Here is a 14,927-nt window from a genome sequence, read left to right on the forward strand (position 1 = left end):
GACATCAAGGAATGACCTTTGCAAAGCTGGGCCCAGGGGCCCTTGAAAGTCCCAGCAGGGTGTGGGGCGCATGCAGATAAGATGCAAATGTGCACCCAGCCCTGGGGACCTTTGACTGTCCAACCATGAGAAAGGGGAGACCTTCCACATGCCCACAACCTAAGGCAAAGCTGGTTCCCCAGGGGCCAAACTGGGAGGAAGAAAACCGGGTGATGTTGGGCTCCCTAATGACCCTGAACTGGCACTAACTGAAGGGCTTGGGCAACTTTTAAGGGAGGCCCAGGACCCTGGCCCTTGCCCTGCATATAGTATTGCCCTTGTGCCTTGAAATGGAAAGCTAGGAGGGAGCCTGGCCTGGGGCGGGAAAGTTGGTGGGGCCGGGACTGTAAGGTCTTCACTTGCCTCAGAAAAGGGTAGGGTGCTCTCTCTGGCCCACCTCCTGGGCCCTAAGGTTGGAGGCTTTCTCCTGCCCCACCCTCAGGCTGGACCTCTGAAACCCTTGCCTCAGAAGCTGCTCTGACAGGCTGCCGAGGGAAAATCTCTGCAGGGCCCGCTGAATGTCCTGTGCTGCTCTCAGGTGCCTTCTGTCTCCAGTGTGGGCAGCTTGCTCTTTCCCCTGTGGGCCTGAGAGAGGGTTCTGGGAAGCACTTGTGCCTGGCTCTGAGCACCTCAGCCTTGCCAGCTCCTTCAGTCCTCACTGCAGCCCTGTAAGGCAGATGCTGCCAGCACCCTGCATTTTATAGAGGAAAGTGCTGAGGCTCTGAGAGGTCACACAGCTGATGGGTAGCAGAGCTGGGATTTGCAGGCAGATCTTTCTGACTGTACAGTTAGGACACTGACCCACTGTCCTGGACTCCTACTCTGAGGCACCTGTTGCTGCATGAGATCCTCCAAGTTGGGAAGACCAAGTAGGTTTGGAGGGATTAGGGTCACTTTGAGGAATGGAAGCAGGGAAATTTCCAAGGCTCCTGGGTAGACATCACCTTTATTTCGTCCTGGTTACATCCCCTGCCCCCAAGCAGTTGGGTCATTGAAGAGACACATGACTGGGCTGATCTTTGCCTAGGGATGGTACTTAGAGCTCTGACCTCCAGACTCCTTAGCTGACAGAGGCTTGGGGAGAGCATGGTGAGCCCGGGGGACCAGGGACACCCCCCCCCCGACCAAGGAGGGGTCTTCCTGTAACCTTCCTGTTGCCCTTGCTGTCAGTGGCCCAGCAGGGTCCTGTGGAATCCTGGAGTGCCCAGGCCTGGGCTAACCCGGGCCCCGCGAATGTTATGGGCCACATCTGGCCGAAATCTGTTCTGAGCACTTACTATACATCAGCCCCTAGGCATGTAAGGTCCTCATCTCAATCTCATCACCTGGGGAGACTGCCTCATGAGTGGCTGCCCAGGTCCCTTCGTTCAGTGTGTGTGTGTGTGTATGTGGGGGGGGGGGGCATGTATGTATGTGTTGAGAAATGCCCACACCCTATATTTCATTGATCATCTTATTTAACTGTTCCTGTGTGTATGTGCATGTGTGACTATCCCAGCCCATGTGCTAAAATCTGGATGAGCTAGGGAGTCGTGTAGTAGGAGTTTGGGGAAAGGCAGTGGGATATTAAGGAGGTTTCCAGAGTGGGCTCCCAAGGGGCAAAGAATAGCTCTGAGATGAAAAGGTTTCCAGCTTTTTTTCTCCCTGGCAAGTAGGCCCTTCTGGGATGCTGAGTGTCCACTGTTAGAGGTGGGAGGTCTTTCAAGCCTATCCCATTTGGAGTTCATGCCCAGGGCATATGGATGGGCTTTAGGAGCACATGAGCCTCTCAAAAATACTCAAAATGTTGTGCACATATGTGAGTCTGTCTGGGTGGGATCCACAGCTCCGTCAAATGTTCAGAGAAGTCCAAGACTTGGAAATGGTTAGGAATCTCTTATGTACATGGGGAAATGAGGCCAGGGAAGGGTTTCATTTGTCTAAATTCCCCTAGCACATTAGAGGCAAAACCTGATTCCAGAATGATTTTCTCTGATTCTATTCCCTTCTACACCTATCGTTCCTGGGCTCTAAGTACTCTTGGACATTCCACAGGCTCCTAGATTTTGCCTGTCCTGGGTAGTGCTCAGCACCATGGGTTCCCCACCTCACCTTTGCCTCCTGTATCCCCATTTCCACCAAATAGGCCTGTACTTTCCTATCTCCTGCCAAACCCACCCAAGCCACCTGATGCTGCTGTATGTGGCTGTGGCCACTGTGAGTGCGGGTCCTCCCATCCTCCGCCCTAACCTGGGTTGTCCCTTTCCTGCTCCTGGCTTCTCCCAAAGCAGAATAATTTCAAACCCAGCCACCCATTGATGTAGGTCTAACTGCCCTGAACCTAGCTCCTAGGCATGTAGGGTCCTCATTTCTGTCTCATCACCTGGGGAGACTGCCTCATGGGTGGCTGCCCAGGTCCCTTCATGTGTGTGTGTGCATGTGCATGTATGTATGTGCCCAGAAATGCCCACCATATGCTTGTTCACAGATATGCACACAGGCATCAGCACCCATGCATTATCCTTCAGTCTTATAGAACATGTTGGGCCCTGGAACCCTCCTTGTTGAGCCCCCTTCTCCAGACCTTTCCTTGGGCTTCCTACCGTCCTTGGCTTGGATCTCTGTGTGGAAATCACACAAGGTTATTCCATGAAGAATGCTAGCCTTGCCACTTTCTAGTTTTGTGGCCCTAAGCATGTTCCTCAACTTCTCTTAGCTTCTGCTTTTACAACAGTGATGTTGATAATCTCCAGGCTATTCACCAAACGTTTAAAACAGTGCCCGCTGTTTGCCAGGCATGGTGCTGGGCTCTGGGGCAGACAGTGAATGTGACATAGTCCCCACCCTCCTGAATTTACATCCTAGTGAGGAAGATGGGCAGGAAATAAGGAAACAAATAGAAAAAGGAGTTTCAGTTCTGTTAAGTGATGCTTAGCAGATAAAATGCTCTGTGGAGGAGTGTGAGAGGGCAGGGTGGTAAGAGAGGGCCTCTCTGAGGAGGCAGCATTGGAGTGGAGCCCTAAGTGGCAGAAGAGGCAGTCATTTAGAGATCTAGGGAAAGAGCATTCTAGGCCAAGGGTACAGCTGGTGCAAAGGCCCTGAGGTGGGAATGAGCTCAGGGAGCAGAAAGAAGGCCAATGTGGCTGATGGCGTGGGGGATGGGGAGAGGACAGTGAACCAGCATAGACAAGGCCTTTTTAGGCCATGCTGAGGAGAATGAATTTTAATCGAAGGGCATTGGGAACTATTGGAGGGTTATGAGTGAGGGAGGGATATAATGTGATTTGTGTTTTCATAGCTCATTCCAGCTGCCATGGGTAAAGTGAGGAGGGGGACAAGATTGTTGTAGGTGCAGCTGAGACCCAGAAAGTGGCTGGTTTGACATTTAGCCCTGGCCCAACCAGTGTTCCACTGACATCATGGGTCCACCTTAGTTGGAACTCAAAAAGATGCTGCCAAGCCCAAGGTCATCTCAAGGGCAGTGAGGAGCAGGAGCCCCTGCTCGGAGTAGGGTCTGGTTTATGCTGAGTGAGAATGCAGGGGATCTAACTACTGCCAGCTTGTCATTTTCAGGCTTCTGCTTGGGATCAGTGCCCTGGGGCCCAGCTGTACTAACTCTCTTGCTCTTGCCAGCAGGGCTGGACATGGACAGGGTCACTGCTTCGGGTAGAGTCTCCTGGTTAAAGATTTGAGCCCTTACTCTTGTGGGAGGATCTCACGGAGGGCCTGGGAAACTGGGGTTTGGTTAATCCAGCACCTCCAGCCCATCCAGGCACAGAAGGAAGCTACTTTTGAGTTCTAGAGGCAGCTCCTCCACTGTGTGACCTTGGGCACATCCTCTCCTGGTTCCGTGCCTCAGTTTCCCCGTTTGTTAAATGTAGTGGTGGAAAGAGTGGTCCATAGCTGACTTTTCCCTTGACCTCTGTAAGAGTTTGTTCTTCCTTGGATTTCTACTTTCTCAGTATTCATGACCTCAGGTACTCCTACCAGCCCTGGGGAAGGAGAGCAGAGGTGATGCTCCCATTCTGCAGATGGGTTCACAAAGGCCAGAGAGGACGATGTATCCCAGGGCACATGAAGGTTCAGAGTGAGGGCTTGGGGCATTGTTTGACATCTCTGACCTGCAGCCCCCCCCCCTGCTTTATGTGCCCCTCTCTTGGGCTCAGAAAGAGAGAGGGGGGGTCCTGGCTTGGCTATTTCTGGGCTCAACTGGCCCTCAGCCCAGGCAGAGACTCTGGGCCCCCCGCCCAGAGTGGAGCTCAATGCTGTCCCTTGTCTGCCCACCCCAGAAACCAAGGACACGGCCCAGTGCCCAGTGTTGGCAGAACCTCCACCCAGCTCCCAGCTGCAGGAGGACATGGCAGGGCAGGTAGGGCTGGAGCCAGCCTGAGGCAGCTGCTGGAAGTTGGGGGATGAGGTAGGGGCCTCCCAAGGAGTCCTTGATTTGTTCTTAACCTTGGCTTTGAGGCTGGTGTAAAATGAGCATCAGGTGAAGCTACTTATGCTTTCAAGTCTCAGGCCTCCTGGGAGCTCAGACAGAGCCCTGACCACAGGGGAGGCACTCTGTCCTGCTGGGCTCAGCCTCCACGTGTGGGTGTGGGAGCGAGGCACCCTGGTGGAATTGGGTTGAAGCCCTGTGCCCCAGATCCAATGCACATCCAGGCCCCTGGGCTAGAAAGCAGGCCAGGGGACTAGAACTCAGGCAGCAAGCCAAAAGTCTCCACTCTCCCTCCTCTTTCCTTTAGAAATGCTCCCCCCACCCCCAAGACATCTCAGTTGAGGAGATGACCTCCTGTTCTCCCCCCTCTGAGTACACAACCAGAGGGAACAGATTGAAATAGCAACTGCAGCAGCAGGGATTTAGGGCAGACCAGAAAGAAACCCTCACTTAGTGCCGAGCCCCTTGGGGTCCCCAGCGTCCTAGGATCAGGGCCCAGATATTCTAGAGCCTAGATCTTCAGATTTGTTTTTTAAAATAAAATCTTAAGCTCATGAGGTCTTCAAAACTCTAGATTCTAGGAAGGAATGCTCAGGGTGGGTGGGCTGAGGCCCCAGACTGCTGTCTACCCTACTCAATAACAGATTCCTATATCTGGTCCCTGTAGATTCTGGTTTAGGAGGTTTGGGGGAGGGCTCATAATCTGTATTTTAACAAGTCCCTCCAGTGACACTTAGGACCAGGCAAGTATAGGCAATCTGGGTCTCACTTAAATCCTTTTTGCTATACTTACAAGCTGTTCTGGTGCAGCCTCTCAGGCTGACCAGTCCCTCTCCTTCAGCCTCCCCTGAACCCTCAGGACCCCTTTTCAGAGGAGCCTGGGGTTGTTGGGGGGAAGTTGAAGCCTGAAGAAGGAAGGAAAGTGTGCCTGGGTGACTCCATCGGTTAAGCGTCAGACTCTTAATTTCAGCTCAGGTCTTGATCTCAGGGTCATGAGTTCAAGCCCATCACTGGGCTCAGTGCTGGGCATGAAGTGTACTTAAAGGAAGGAAGGAAGGAAGGAAGGAAGGAAGGAAGGAAAGAAAGAAAGAAAGAAAGAAAGAAAGAAAGAAAGAAAGAAAGAAAGAAAGAAAGAAAGAGGTGCCTGCAGTCAGTTGAACATCCAACTTCGACTCAGGTCATGATTTCAAAGTTGGTGGGTTTGAGCCCTTCGTTGAGCTCTGTGCTGACAGCTCAGAGCCTGGAGCCTGTTTCAGATTCTGTGTCTCCCTCTCTCCCTGCCCCTCTCCTACTCGCTCACTCTTGCTCTCTCTCTCTCTTACGCAAATAAATAAACATTAAAAAAATTAAAGACAGAAAGAGAAAAAGAAAGAAGGAAGGAAGTCATTTGGAGGGGCTCGTGTGTATCTCCGATGACAAAGATCATGGGTGGGGTGGTGTGGGGTGATGCAGAAATAGACTGGGTGGGGCCAGGGGCAGAGAGACAGTTGAGGGGGAGCCAGAACACAGCCCATTGCATCTGCCCTCTCATCTGGGATAAGATTGAGCAGGAAGCCTCTGGGAAATTGGGCTGGTTTTGATCAGTTTAAAAAGGGGGCAGGGAAAGGGGTGTCTGGGTGGCTTAGTTGGTTAAGCGTCCAACTTCAGCTCAGGTCATGATCTTGTGGTTCGTGGGTTAGAGCCCTGCATTGGGCTCTGTGGCGACAGCTTGGAGCCTGGAGCCTGCTTTGGATTCTGCGTCTCCCTCTTTCTCTGCCCCTCCCCTACTCACACTCTGTCTCTTTCTCTCAAAAATAAACAACAAAAATTTTTTTTTTTAAAAAGAGGGCAGGGATGGATATGGCAAGTGAAATGGGTCTCCTCATTTTAAGAGGAGTTACAAACCCAAAGCATGGCAGATAGGAGTGGGGCTGGCCTGGCTGGTGCAGTGAGGAGGCCCCGACCTGGACCCATACAGATCACACAATGAGTTAGGCGGAGCAAGGCCAAGGTCCCCTTCTGGTACTCTCCCCAGAATGCCCCATAGCAGCCTCCTCTTAAGTCCCTTCTCAAGGCTGGGTGAGCCCTGGGGGGCTGGATGTGGAGGGGAACCCCAGGCCCCCACCTCTTTTCTCCTCTCACAGCCAGGGCTTTGGGCACTGAGCAACAAAGGCAGGCTTGCTCTAGGCTAGGGTCCTGGGTGGCGCCTCACCAGCCCAGCACCCTGGACAGCGCCTCACGCTGGGCCTCAGGTTGGTTTCTCTGGGTTGATGTCTGGTTCTGATAAAGCTGCACTTCTGTTGACTTCCTTGCCTCCTGTCTTAACTGTCCGTCTAAAGGCAGCCCCATCTCAGTTCCCTCCATTCACCACAAATTCACTTTTGTCTGGCTCCTGGAGTCAGGGTGAGAACATGGAAAGAGGCAAGGGGGCTGACTGGTGTCAGCCTGGAGTTTTCGTCTACATCACACACCAGCTGGAAAGGAAGAGGGTTTCCAGGGATCTTGGACCCTTCCCTCATTCCTCCCAACCTGGATCTTTCTCAGAGAGCTTTGGTGGGTTCTTGTGGGCACAACAGAGACATCAAAGAAGTAACAGGGAAGGCAGGACTGTGGCACACAAGATGGCTGGGGGTCAGGGGAGAGGTGAGTGGGGCTGGCCCGAGGAGGCTACAGTCTGAACCCATACTCCAGCCAGGAGGTCCTGAGATCTTCTCAGCCATCCTCTTGTCCCCAGGCAGGCTACTTGGCACTGGTTTTGCTTGTCTTTAGACCCCCCAGCACCTGTCCTGTCTGACTTACCTTTTCATTTCTCCATCTGCCTCCAGGTCTAGCGGAGTCCCAGGAGCAGTCAGCACAGGGTGGAAGTAGTGGCTGCCATGGATGAGGATAAGCTTCCATCTGTACTACCTGGGGAAGGTGGTGCTGCCTGGGACCCCAGCTTGGAGTCTGAGGAAGAACCAGGGGCCGAGAATGGAATGGCACAGAGTCAGGACCTGAACAGTAGCTACAATAGCCCAGGGCATGAGATAAGGGGCACTCTGGTGGACACCGAAGAGCCTGCACAAGGCCCAAACGTGGCCCTCCGTGGCCTCAGCCTTGGCCTTTCCCTCACCAATGGCCTAGTCCTGGGGCCAGACTCAAACATTCTGGAAGATTCTACAGAGTCCAGGCCCTGGAGGGCTGGTGGGCTGGCAGAGGGGGACGATGCTTCCAGGAATCTATGTCTGGAAACTGAGGACCCTCAGCTGGGGTAAGTTGGTGTCTTGGGTTGGGGACTTGCTGCATTTGGCCACTCCAATGCCATATGGCTTGGGCCTAGCCACCTAGCCTCTCTGGTTTTTGTTTTTCTCCTCCATAAAATGGGAATTACATCTCCCTGTTTTGCCCGGCTTCTGGGTGTTTTGGAAGGCTGGAGCCATTAGATTTCAAAGGCTAGCAGGCCTGTTGTGCTCTCTACCCACAGCCCCCCAAACCATCATGGGCTCTTTCTATGTGGGGTTGGAGGGCCACACTCCTTCCTTCCCAGGCTTTGCAGTAGAGTTCCAAAATGCTTTGATGCAGAAGGTCATCTGGTCCAGCCTTCTGCTTCCTGGAGGTGAAGATCTCCCAATTCTGCAACTGACCTCAGAAGAGTAGGCTTCATGGGTTAATCCCTGACAGCTACCCCACCCCCTACTTGAGTGCCATCCGGAGGTTCTACCAAGAATCTCACTTCAGTTCTACTAACTGGAGTTACACTCCATTTCTATTATCTTCAGCAGGAAGCAGAGAGACCTACATGTCTTGGAGGTACTAGTTGGACAAGGAGGGTGGGAAAGGGACAGGGGAATGTCCTGAGAAAAGAAAGTATATAGAAGTCTTAGTGTGCACAGCTGCAGGCCCTGGCCTGGATGAGCCAGTGTGCATGGGTGGCATGCCTCGTGGTCTGGCCTGTGCATTATTGTGTGCATAGGAATGTGTGAACATGCTGATGTGCATGGGTCTTTGTGGTCGTGTGTTTGTGTGTGGGGGTTTGAGTGTGCCTGGCCTGTGCATTTGTGGGCACTTGGGTCTGCATGTGTCAGGGCTGAGTGTGGCTAGCTCTGTGGATAGGAATGTGAGTATATGGGGTTGGGTGCCTGTGTGTACCAAGTATGCTGTGGCTATGAGTGTTTCCATCCAGACAGGTCCTAGGGCAGCCACCTGCCTGGCCGTGGGGTGCAGGCAGGGGTCTGGGGCTTCTTGGAGCCTACGTCTTGTGTTTAGGTGGCATATTTATTTGGGATGGCTGAAATTGGGGGTAGATGGAAGTTTGGAGATTGGGCTAATAGTCTTCAGGCCTCTGTCAGAACCACCTCTCAGGTCTGCTCAGATGCATGAGAAGGTGGGAGATAGTGGGATGGGGGAGACCATTCATGGCTCTGACAATGAGATGAGAGCCCCCCACTCCCACCACCAAGGGCAAGGATCTGTATTATTCAGGTATCTCTGGGACCTAGCACAGGCCTAGCCGAAGTGTCTCTGCTGGGAAGATTTTGAGTGTCTGCTCTGGTGACCAGGGCAGTGACCCTTTTCATCTGTCTCTTCCTCCTGGAGTTCAATAGAGGCAACCACACCAGTGCACTGTCACACTTCCTGCCATATTTTAGATTTCTGCCCTCCTCCCCAGTTCCTTCTTCAGCAAGAGAAGGCTTAATGAGACTGTGGTCTCAGAGCCTGCTGGAACTGGGGCAGGAGAAAGCTGGCTGTGACTCCAGCTTTTTCTCTCAGGTTGGTATGCTTCCCCAGGGAACACACTAGGACCACATCTTAGATCTGGGGTTTAAAGGAGGCGTTTGAGGGGTGGGGGTATCTCCCAGTCCACCTACAGTTCGGTGTCTCCCAGGCAGCAGGTGGTGGGGAAGAAGCAGGGTGCAGCTAATCCTCAGGGGCAGTGAGGGATGCACTTCCTTGCAAATGGTGGGTTTCAATTTATCTGAAATGGGCCACCTCAGCCTGCTTCTTTCTTTGTCTGTGTCTTTTCCTCTTCCTGTCTCTGTGCTTCTGTCTCTATTTTTGTCTCTCTTACTCTCTGTCTCTCTTACTCTGTTTGTCATGCTTTGTATCTCTTTTCTCAGACATTTGTCTCTCTTATTTCTCTCTTTTATCTTGTCTCTCTTTTGTCTCATCTCTCTTGGTCTCGCTCTTTGTCAGTCTTTCCTCTTCCTTACCTGTCCTTTCTACTTACCTGTGCTTCTTCCCAGTGGGTAAGAGTCTTCCCAGGATGCCTTGGTTTAGCTCTGTGTGATACTCTATTCTAGGTGCTGGGGATACATCAGTGAATAGAACCTACAAAAATTCCTGCTATCATGGAGCGTATGATCTAGTGGGTAGATAGATAATGAATCATAAAAATAATAATTATATAGTATGTAGGAAGGGGGTAAGTGCTTTGGAAAACCATGAAGTAGGAAAAAGGGGTAAGGTGTTTGCGGGCAGGTCTCAGTTATAAATGGGGTGCTCAGGGCATATCTCATTGAGAAGGGGACAAGGAAGGAGGGCTTCAGCTTGAGGGAAGAGCACTGTGGGCAGAGAAACAGCCAGTGCAAAGACCTCTTCCAGGGATGGGACAGGGCCCTGCAATGGCTTAGGCAGCATCTTAAGCCACAGGGCTGACTAACATTTGTTTGTTCACCCAGTGCACCATTCAGTAGGATTAATAAGCACATACTATGTGCTGGGTGTTCCTTGGCCTTGTCGGGGGTGGGACTGGGGAACAGATGGTAAACAGGGGAACAAACAATACGACAGACATGCTGATGGGGGCTGGGAGGAAGTGAGGAGATAACCTGAGGATTGAGAATAAAGAGAGGGGCCACAGTGGTGGGTGGTGTGGACCTGCCTTCCTCAGTCTCCCTGAGGAGGTGACATTAAGGCAAGGCCTGAGAGCTATAATGTAGTTGGCCAAGCTGAGAACTTTCAAGCAAAATTTTGACCCAGAGTTACTCTAGTTTGGTAGGGGGATGCCCATGCGTTCTGGAAAGCCTGGAGGCAGCAGGCCCTGTGCCACTGTGGAGGAAGAGGCCTCCCATTCATTCATTCATTCATTCAGACAAGTGATGTCTACTCTAAGCCAGGTCCAGGCAGGCACTGGGTGGGACCACGCCTGTCCTTTTCACTGCCAAACCCTCGTACCCAGTCCAGGACCTGACACCTAGTGCTCAGTAAGTATTGGCTGAAAGAATAAACAGGAAACAATCCATGCCTGCTTCTGTCCCCGGGGAGTTCCCAGACAGATTGGTGCAGTCCTAGCACCTGTAACGGGGGACACCACAGGAGGATGGTGACTGGTCATTGCATCCCACAGGTCGGGTGGCCCTGGAGAGCCAGATGTGCGGGATGGCTTCAGTGCCACATTTGAGAAGATCGTGGAGTCTGAGCTGCTGCGGGGCACCCAGTACAGCAGCCTCGACTCCCTGGATGTGCTGAGCCTCACGGATGAGAGTGACAGCTGTGTCAGCTTCGAGGCCCCCCTGACACCCCTCATCCAGCAGCGGGCCCGTGATAGCCCTGAGCCAGGGGCTGGTTTAGGCAATGGGGACATGGGGCCTGAGGGAGACATGGGAGCAGCTGGTGGTGATGGGGATCTGGGCAGCCCCCTGCGGCGCTCCATCTCCTGCAGCCGATCAGAGAACGTCCTGAGCCGCCTGTCTCTAACCGCTGTGCCCAATGGCTTCCATGAAGATGGACCCCCGGGTCCAGGTGGGGAGGAGGAGGAGGAGGAGGAGGAAGAGGAGGAGGACACAGACAAGTTGCTGAACTCAGCCAGGTGAGGCAGGACCTAGGCTGGGAACTGGGAGAACCATTGAGCAGATGGGGAAACCGAGATCCAGAGCAGGCAAAGCAAGTTAGGGCAACCCAGTGCACCCAGAGAGAACAAGGTCTCTCTGAGGTCATCGTGTCCTTCTTATGCACCCAGACTTCCCATCCTGGTCCTGAGGTTCCATGCTGCTCTTCTAGGCATCTCCGGCCTTGGTGGGGCCAGGGAAGTATGCTGTGGGTCGTGTAGCTTCTATGAGGGGCTCTTCTAAATAACTTGATTCTTCCTGATGCACTGGAGCTTCTTTCCCTGCTCTGGCTCCTGCGTGGGTTTTCCAAGGCCTGGGGAGACCTTCCAGCCTCCACCTGGGGCTTCTGACCCTGGGCCTCTGACCCCTTTTCTCCTGTCCCCACCTTCCCTGTGCAGTGACCCCAGCTTAAAGGATGGCTTTTCAGACTCGGACTCAGAGCTGAGCAGCTCGGAGGGGCTGGAGCCTGGCAGCACAGACCCACTGGCCAATGGGTGCCAGGGGGTCAGTGAAGCTGCTCGCCGGCTGGCCCGCCGCCTCTACCACCTTGAGGGCTTCCAGCGCTGTGACGTCGCCCGGCAGCTAGGCAAGAAGTGAGTCTGTCTCCCGTACCCCCCCTCCCCAGGCAAATCCAGTGTCCTCTCAGCCTGAAAGGGGTGTGGGTGACTTCAGTGAGGGGTGCCTGGTGTTGGGGGGCTCCCAGTAGTCCCCAGGAGCTCCTCCTCCTGCCACTGTCCTCATTCCTGGCCTTGCCCTAAATCTGTTTCCTTTCTGGGCTGCCTGGGTGAAGGCCCATGCTCTGGGGGGTGGGGGAATATAGTGGCAGGGCGGTCCCTCGGGGCTGGGGAGTGTGATGTGGCATGTGGTTTTGGGACCATGATGATGGTAGTGAGGACACAGCAGTGGGGCAGGGCAAGGGAGAGGAGAACCTGCATCTGCCTGGGACCCATGAGCTGGGAAGGGGTTCTTGGCCCTCATTAAACCCTACTCTCAGTCTTTTGGGACTGGCTAAGGGGGCTGAAGCTACCAAAGCACAAGCCCTGGCCTTGAGACTGTGGAAAGGGGACTAACCAGATGAGAGTCCTGAGGTGCGCAGTGCAGAGGGTGGGGGTGAGTAGGCGGGGACTGTGAGGGTGAGGGAATCACGTGGGGCATCCTGAGCATGTCTGACCATCAGCATGGCCACCTGCCTTTGCCCTTCCTCCAGAGGGCCTCCACAACCACATTAAGGCACTGAGATGAGCGGAGGCAGTCATAGCCCCCAAGGCAGAGGGGACAGTCCAGACCCTAGACCCCAAGTCAGAGCTTAGGTCACAGGGGGGTGTTGAGGACAGCTCCACTTGGAATCCTTCCCTCACTTCTCTCCCTCTCCTTCCTCCTCTACCCTTCTCAGCCTCCACATTACTGGGCTTGCCTCCTAGCTCCGGCCCAGACATCACAGCAGGACTTCGAAGCCCTGCCTCTCCCCCTGGGCTGTAGTCCCCACCCCCAACCTAATAGCCTTCAGGAGGCTCCTCCAGGAGCCTTGGTTGTGGTTGATCTGCATCCTCCTGTCCTTCTGACCACTCTGCTACAAGAATTTCCTTCAGCATTTAACTGCTTAACTACGCTTGTCTCTCCCATCTGTAAAACAGAAATTCTTCCTCAGTTACACTTCTTCTCCCAGCCTCTTTGCAGCCAGAATTCTGGGGTTTACTGCCCTGCGTGGCCTCAGCCCCCTCTTCCTCACCATATTCAGCTCCTGGGGCAGGCTTCTTCCCCACCCAATGCCTGCAGCAGCCCATCTAGGCCAAGGCCATTAGTGGCCTTTGTCTTTGAATCTAGTGGCTGCTACCAGGCCTCAACTTACCTGGCTCAACATCACAGACACACACCCCACTCCTTTTTCCTTAATTAAATTTTTTATTATGCGAACTTCAACCATATACAAAACCAGAGAAAATAATATATTAAACCTCCTTTTAGGGGCACTTGGGTGGCTAAGTTGGTTAAGCTTTCAACTCTTGATTTTGGCTCAGGTCATGATCCAGCCCCACAATGGGTTCTGTATTGGCCTCTGGGCTCTGTGCTGATGGTGCAGAGCCTGCTTGCGATTCTCTTTCTCCCTCTTTTTCTCTGCCCCTCTCATGCTCTCTCTCTCTCTCAAAACAAACAAACAAACAAACAAACAAGCAAAGAAACAAACATTAACCTTCCCTCCAATCTTCCACATACCCATTACACAGCTTCAAAGTTAATAATATCCACCTACCACCCCCACCCCCACCACCCCCCTTCCTTGCCATTTGTTAGACTATTTTAAGGCATATTTTAGGCACTCTATCATTTGATCCATAAAAACTTTAGTATATGTCTGTAAATGATAAGGATTTTTATTTTATTTATTTTTTAAAATATTTATTTATTTTGAGAGAAAGTACAAGTGTGGGAGGGGCAGAGATCCCATGATCTCATGCTCATGATTCCATGAGATCATGACCAGAGCCGAAATCAAGAATCAGACAGGGGCGCCTGGGTGGCTCAGTTGGTTAAGTGTCTGACTTTGGCTCAGGTCATGATCTCATGGTTTGTGAGTTCGAGCCCTGCATTGGGTTCTGTGCTGACAGCTCAGAGCCTGGAGTCTGTTTCAGATGCTGTGTCTTCCTCTCTCTCTCTCTGTCTCTGTCTCTCTCAAAAATAAATAAATATGAAAAAAAAAAAGGATCAGACAATTAACTGACTGAGCCACCCATGCAACCCTAACTGATAAGGATTTTTAAGTATAATCATAATTCCATTATAATTTTTAACAAAACTTACCCAAAATTCCATAGAATCTCTAACATTTAGTGTCAGTTTAATTTTCTGTCTCAGAAATGCTTCTCTATCAGGATGCAAACAAGGTCCACACGACATTACATTTGGCCAATATGTCTCTTGAGTCTCCCTCTCTCTCTTTTTTTTCCTTCTCTTAAGTCTCTTAAACAATAGTTTGCCAGGCTGCCTCCTTTTTCTTAAGGCTGTGTATCTGTTGAAGAAACAATCATTTGTCCAGAAGAATTTTCCACGATTTGGATTTGGTGTCCCCGCGGAGTTACCTCACGCTTTCCCTATTGCCTCAGTCCCTAGTCTCCTGTAAATGGGAGGGAGAGCTTGGGGCTTGAGTAGGTTCAGGTTGAAATTCGTTCTCTTTCCTGTCAAGAATTCATCACTTCGGTCTCCTTGAAACACTCGTGGCCTCCAGGATACTGTATCCCTTCTTCTCTGGCTGCTGTTTTCTCAGTCTCCTTTACTGGCTCCCTCTCTCTTCTCAGGCCTGAGAAGGCCTGCATCCTTAAGAGGGACTTCCTCTGATCTCCGTCCTGAGTCTGCACCTTCCTCTTGCATGGGCTCATCCTTTCTTCCAAGTCATTAACTAGCTCACAGCTCTCACAGGGGTACATCCAGCTCCACCTGTTGGACAGCTGTGGACACCTCCCCCCAGGGCCACCTCCAGTGTCATGCCCCACACGAGTCCATCTCCCGTGGATTCTTCCTCTGAAATCTCTCTCCTTCCCAACCCCTCTGGGAGAGCCACTGCAGCCCCCAGGGGGTCTCCACTCAGCAGGTGGTGTTCCACATTCAGATCTGACCACTCACACATCTCCTCCCTGCTTTATACCCTTCCAGATCACTAACCCATCCTTCCCTTGCCCCTCAGGCCCTGC

General features: G+C 52.5%; 1 protein-coding gene across 1 annotated transcript in view; it reads left to right on the forward strand.

The window, feature by feature from the left end:
- The window catches only part of PSD2 (pleckstrin and Sec7 domain containing 2), a 44,541-nt gene that overhangs the window by 3,035 nt on the left and 26,579 nt on the right, over positions 1-14,927 (forward strand). Inside the window, exons 2-4 of the mRNA XM_007077884.3 lie at positions 7,261-7,685; positions 10,761-11,222; positions 11,640-11,834. Of these exons, the coding sequence (XP_007077946.2) occupies positions 7,312-7,685; positions 10,761-11,222; positions 11,640-11,834 (1,031 nt within the window). The 5' untranslated portion in view covers positions 7,261-7,311. The remainder of the gene's footprint in view (positions 1-7,260; positions 7,686-10,760; positions 11,223-11,639; positions 11,835-14,927) is intronic.

Source organism: Panthera tigris, chromosome A1 (genome assembly GCF_018350195.1).
Source record: "Panthera tigris isolate Pti1 chromosome A1, P.tigris_Pti1_mat1.1, whole genome shotgun sequence".
Lineage (NCBI taxonomy): Eukaryota > Metazoa > Chordata > Mammalia > Carnivora > Felidae > Panthera > Panthera tigris.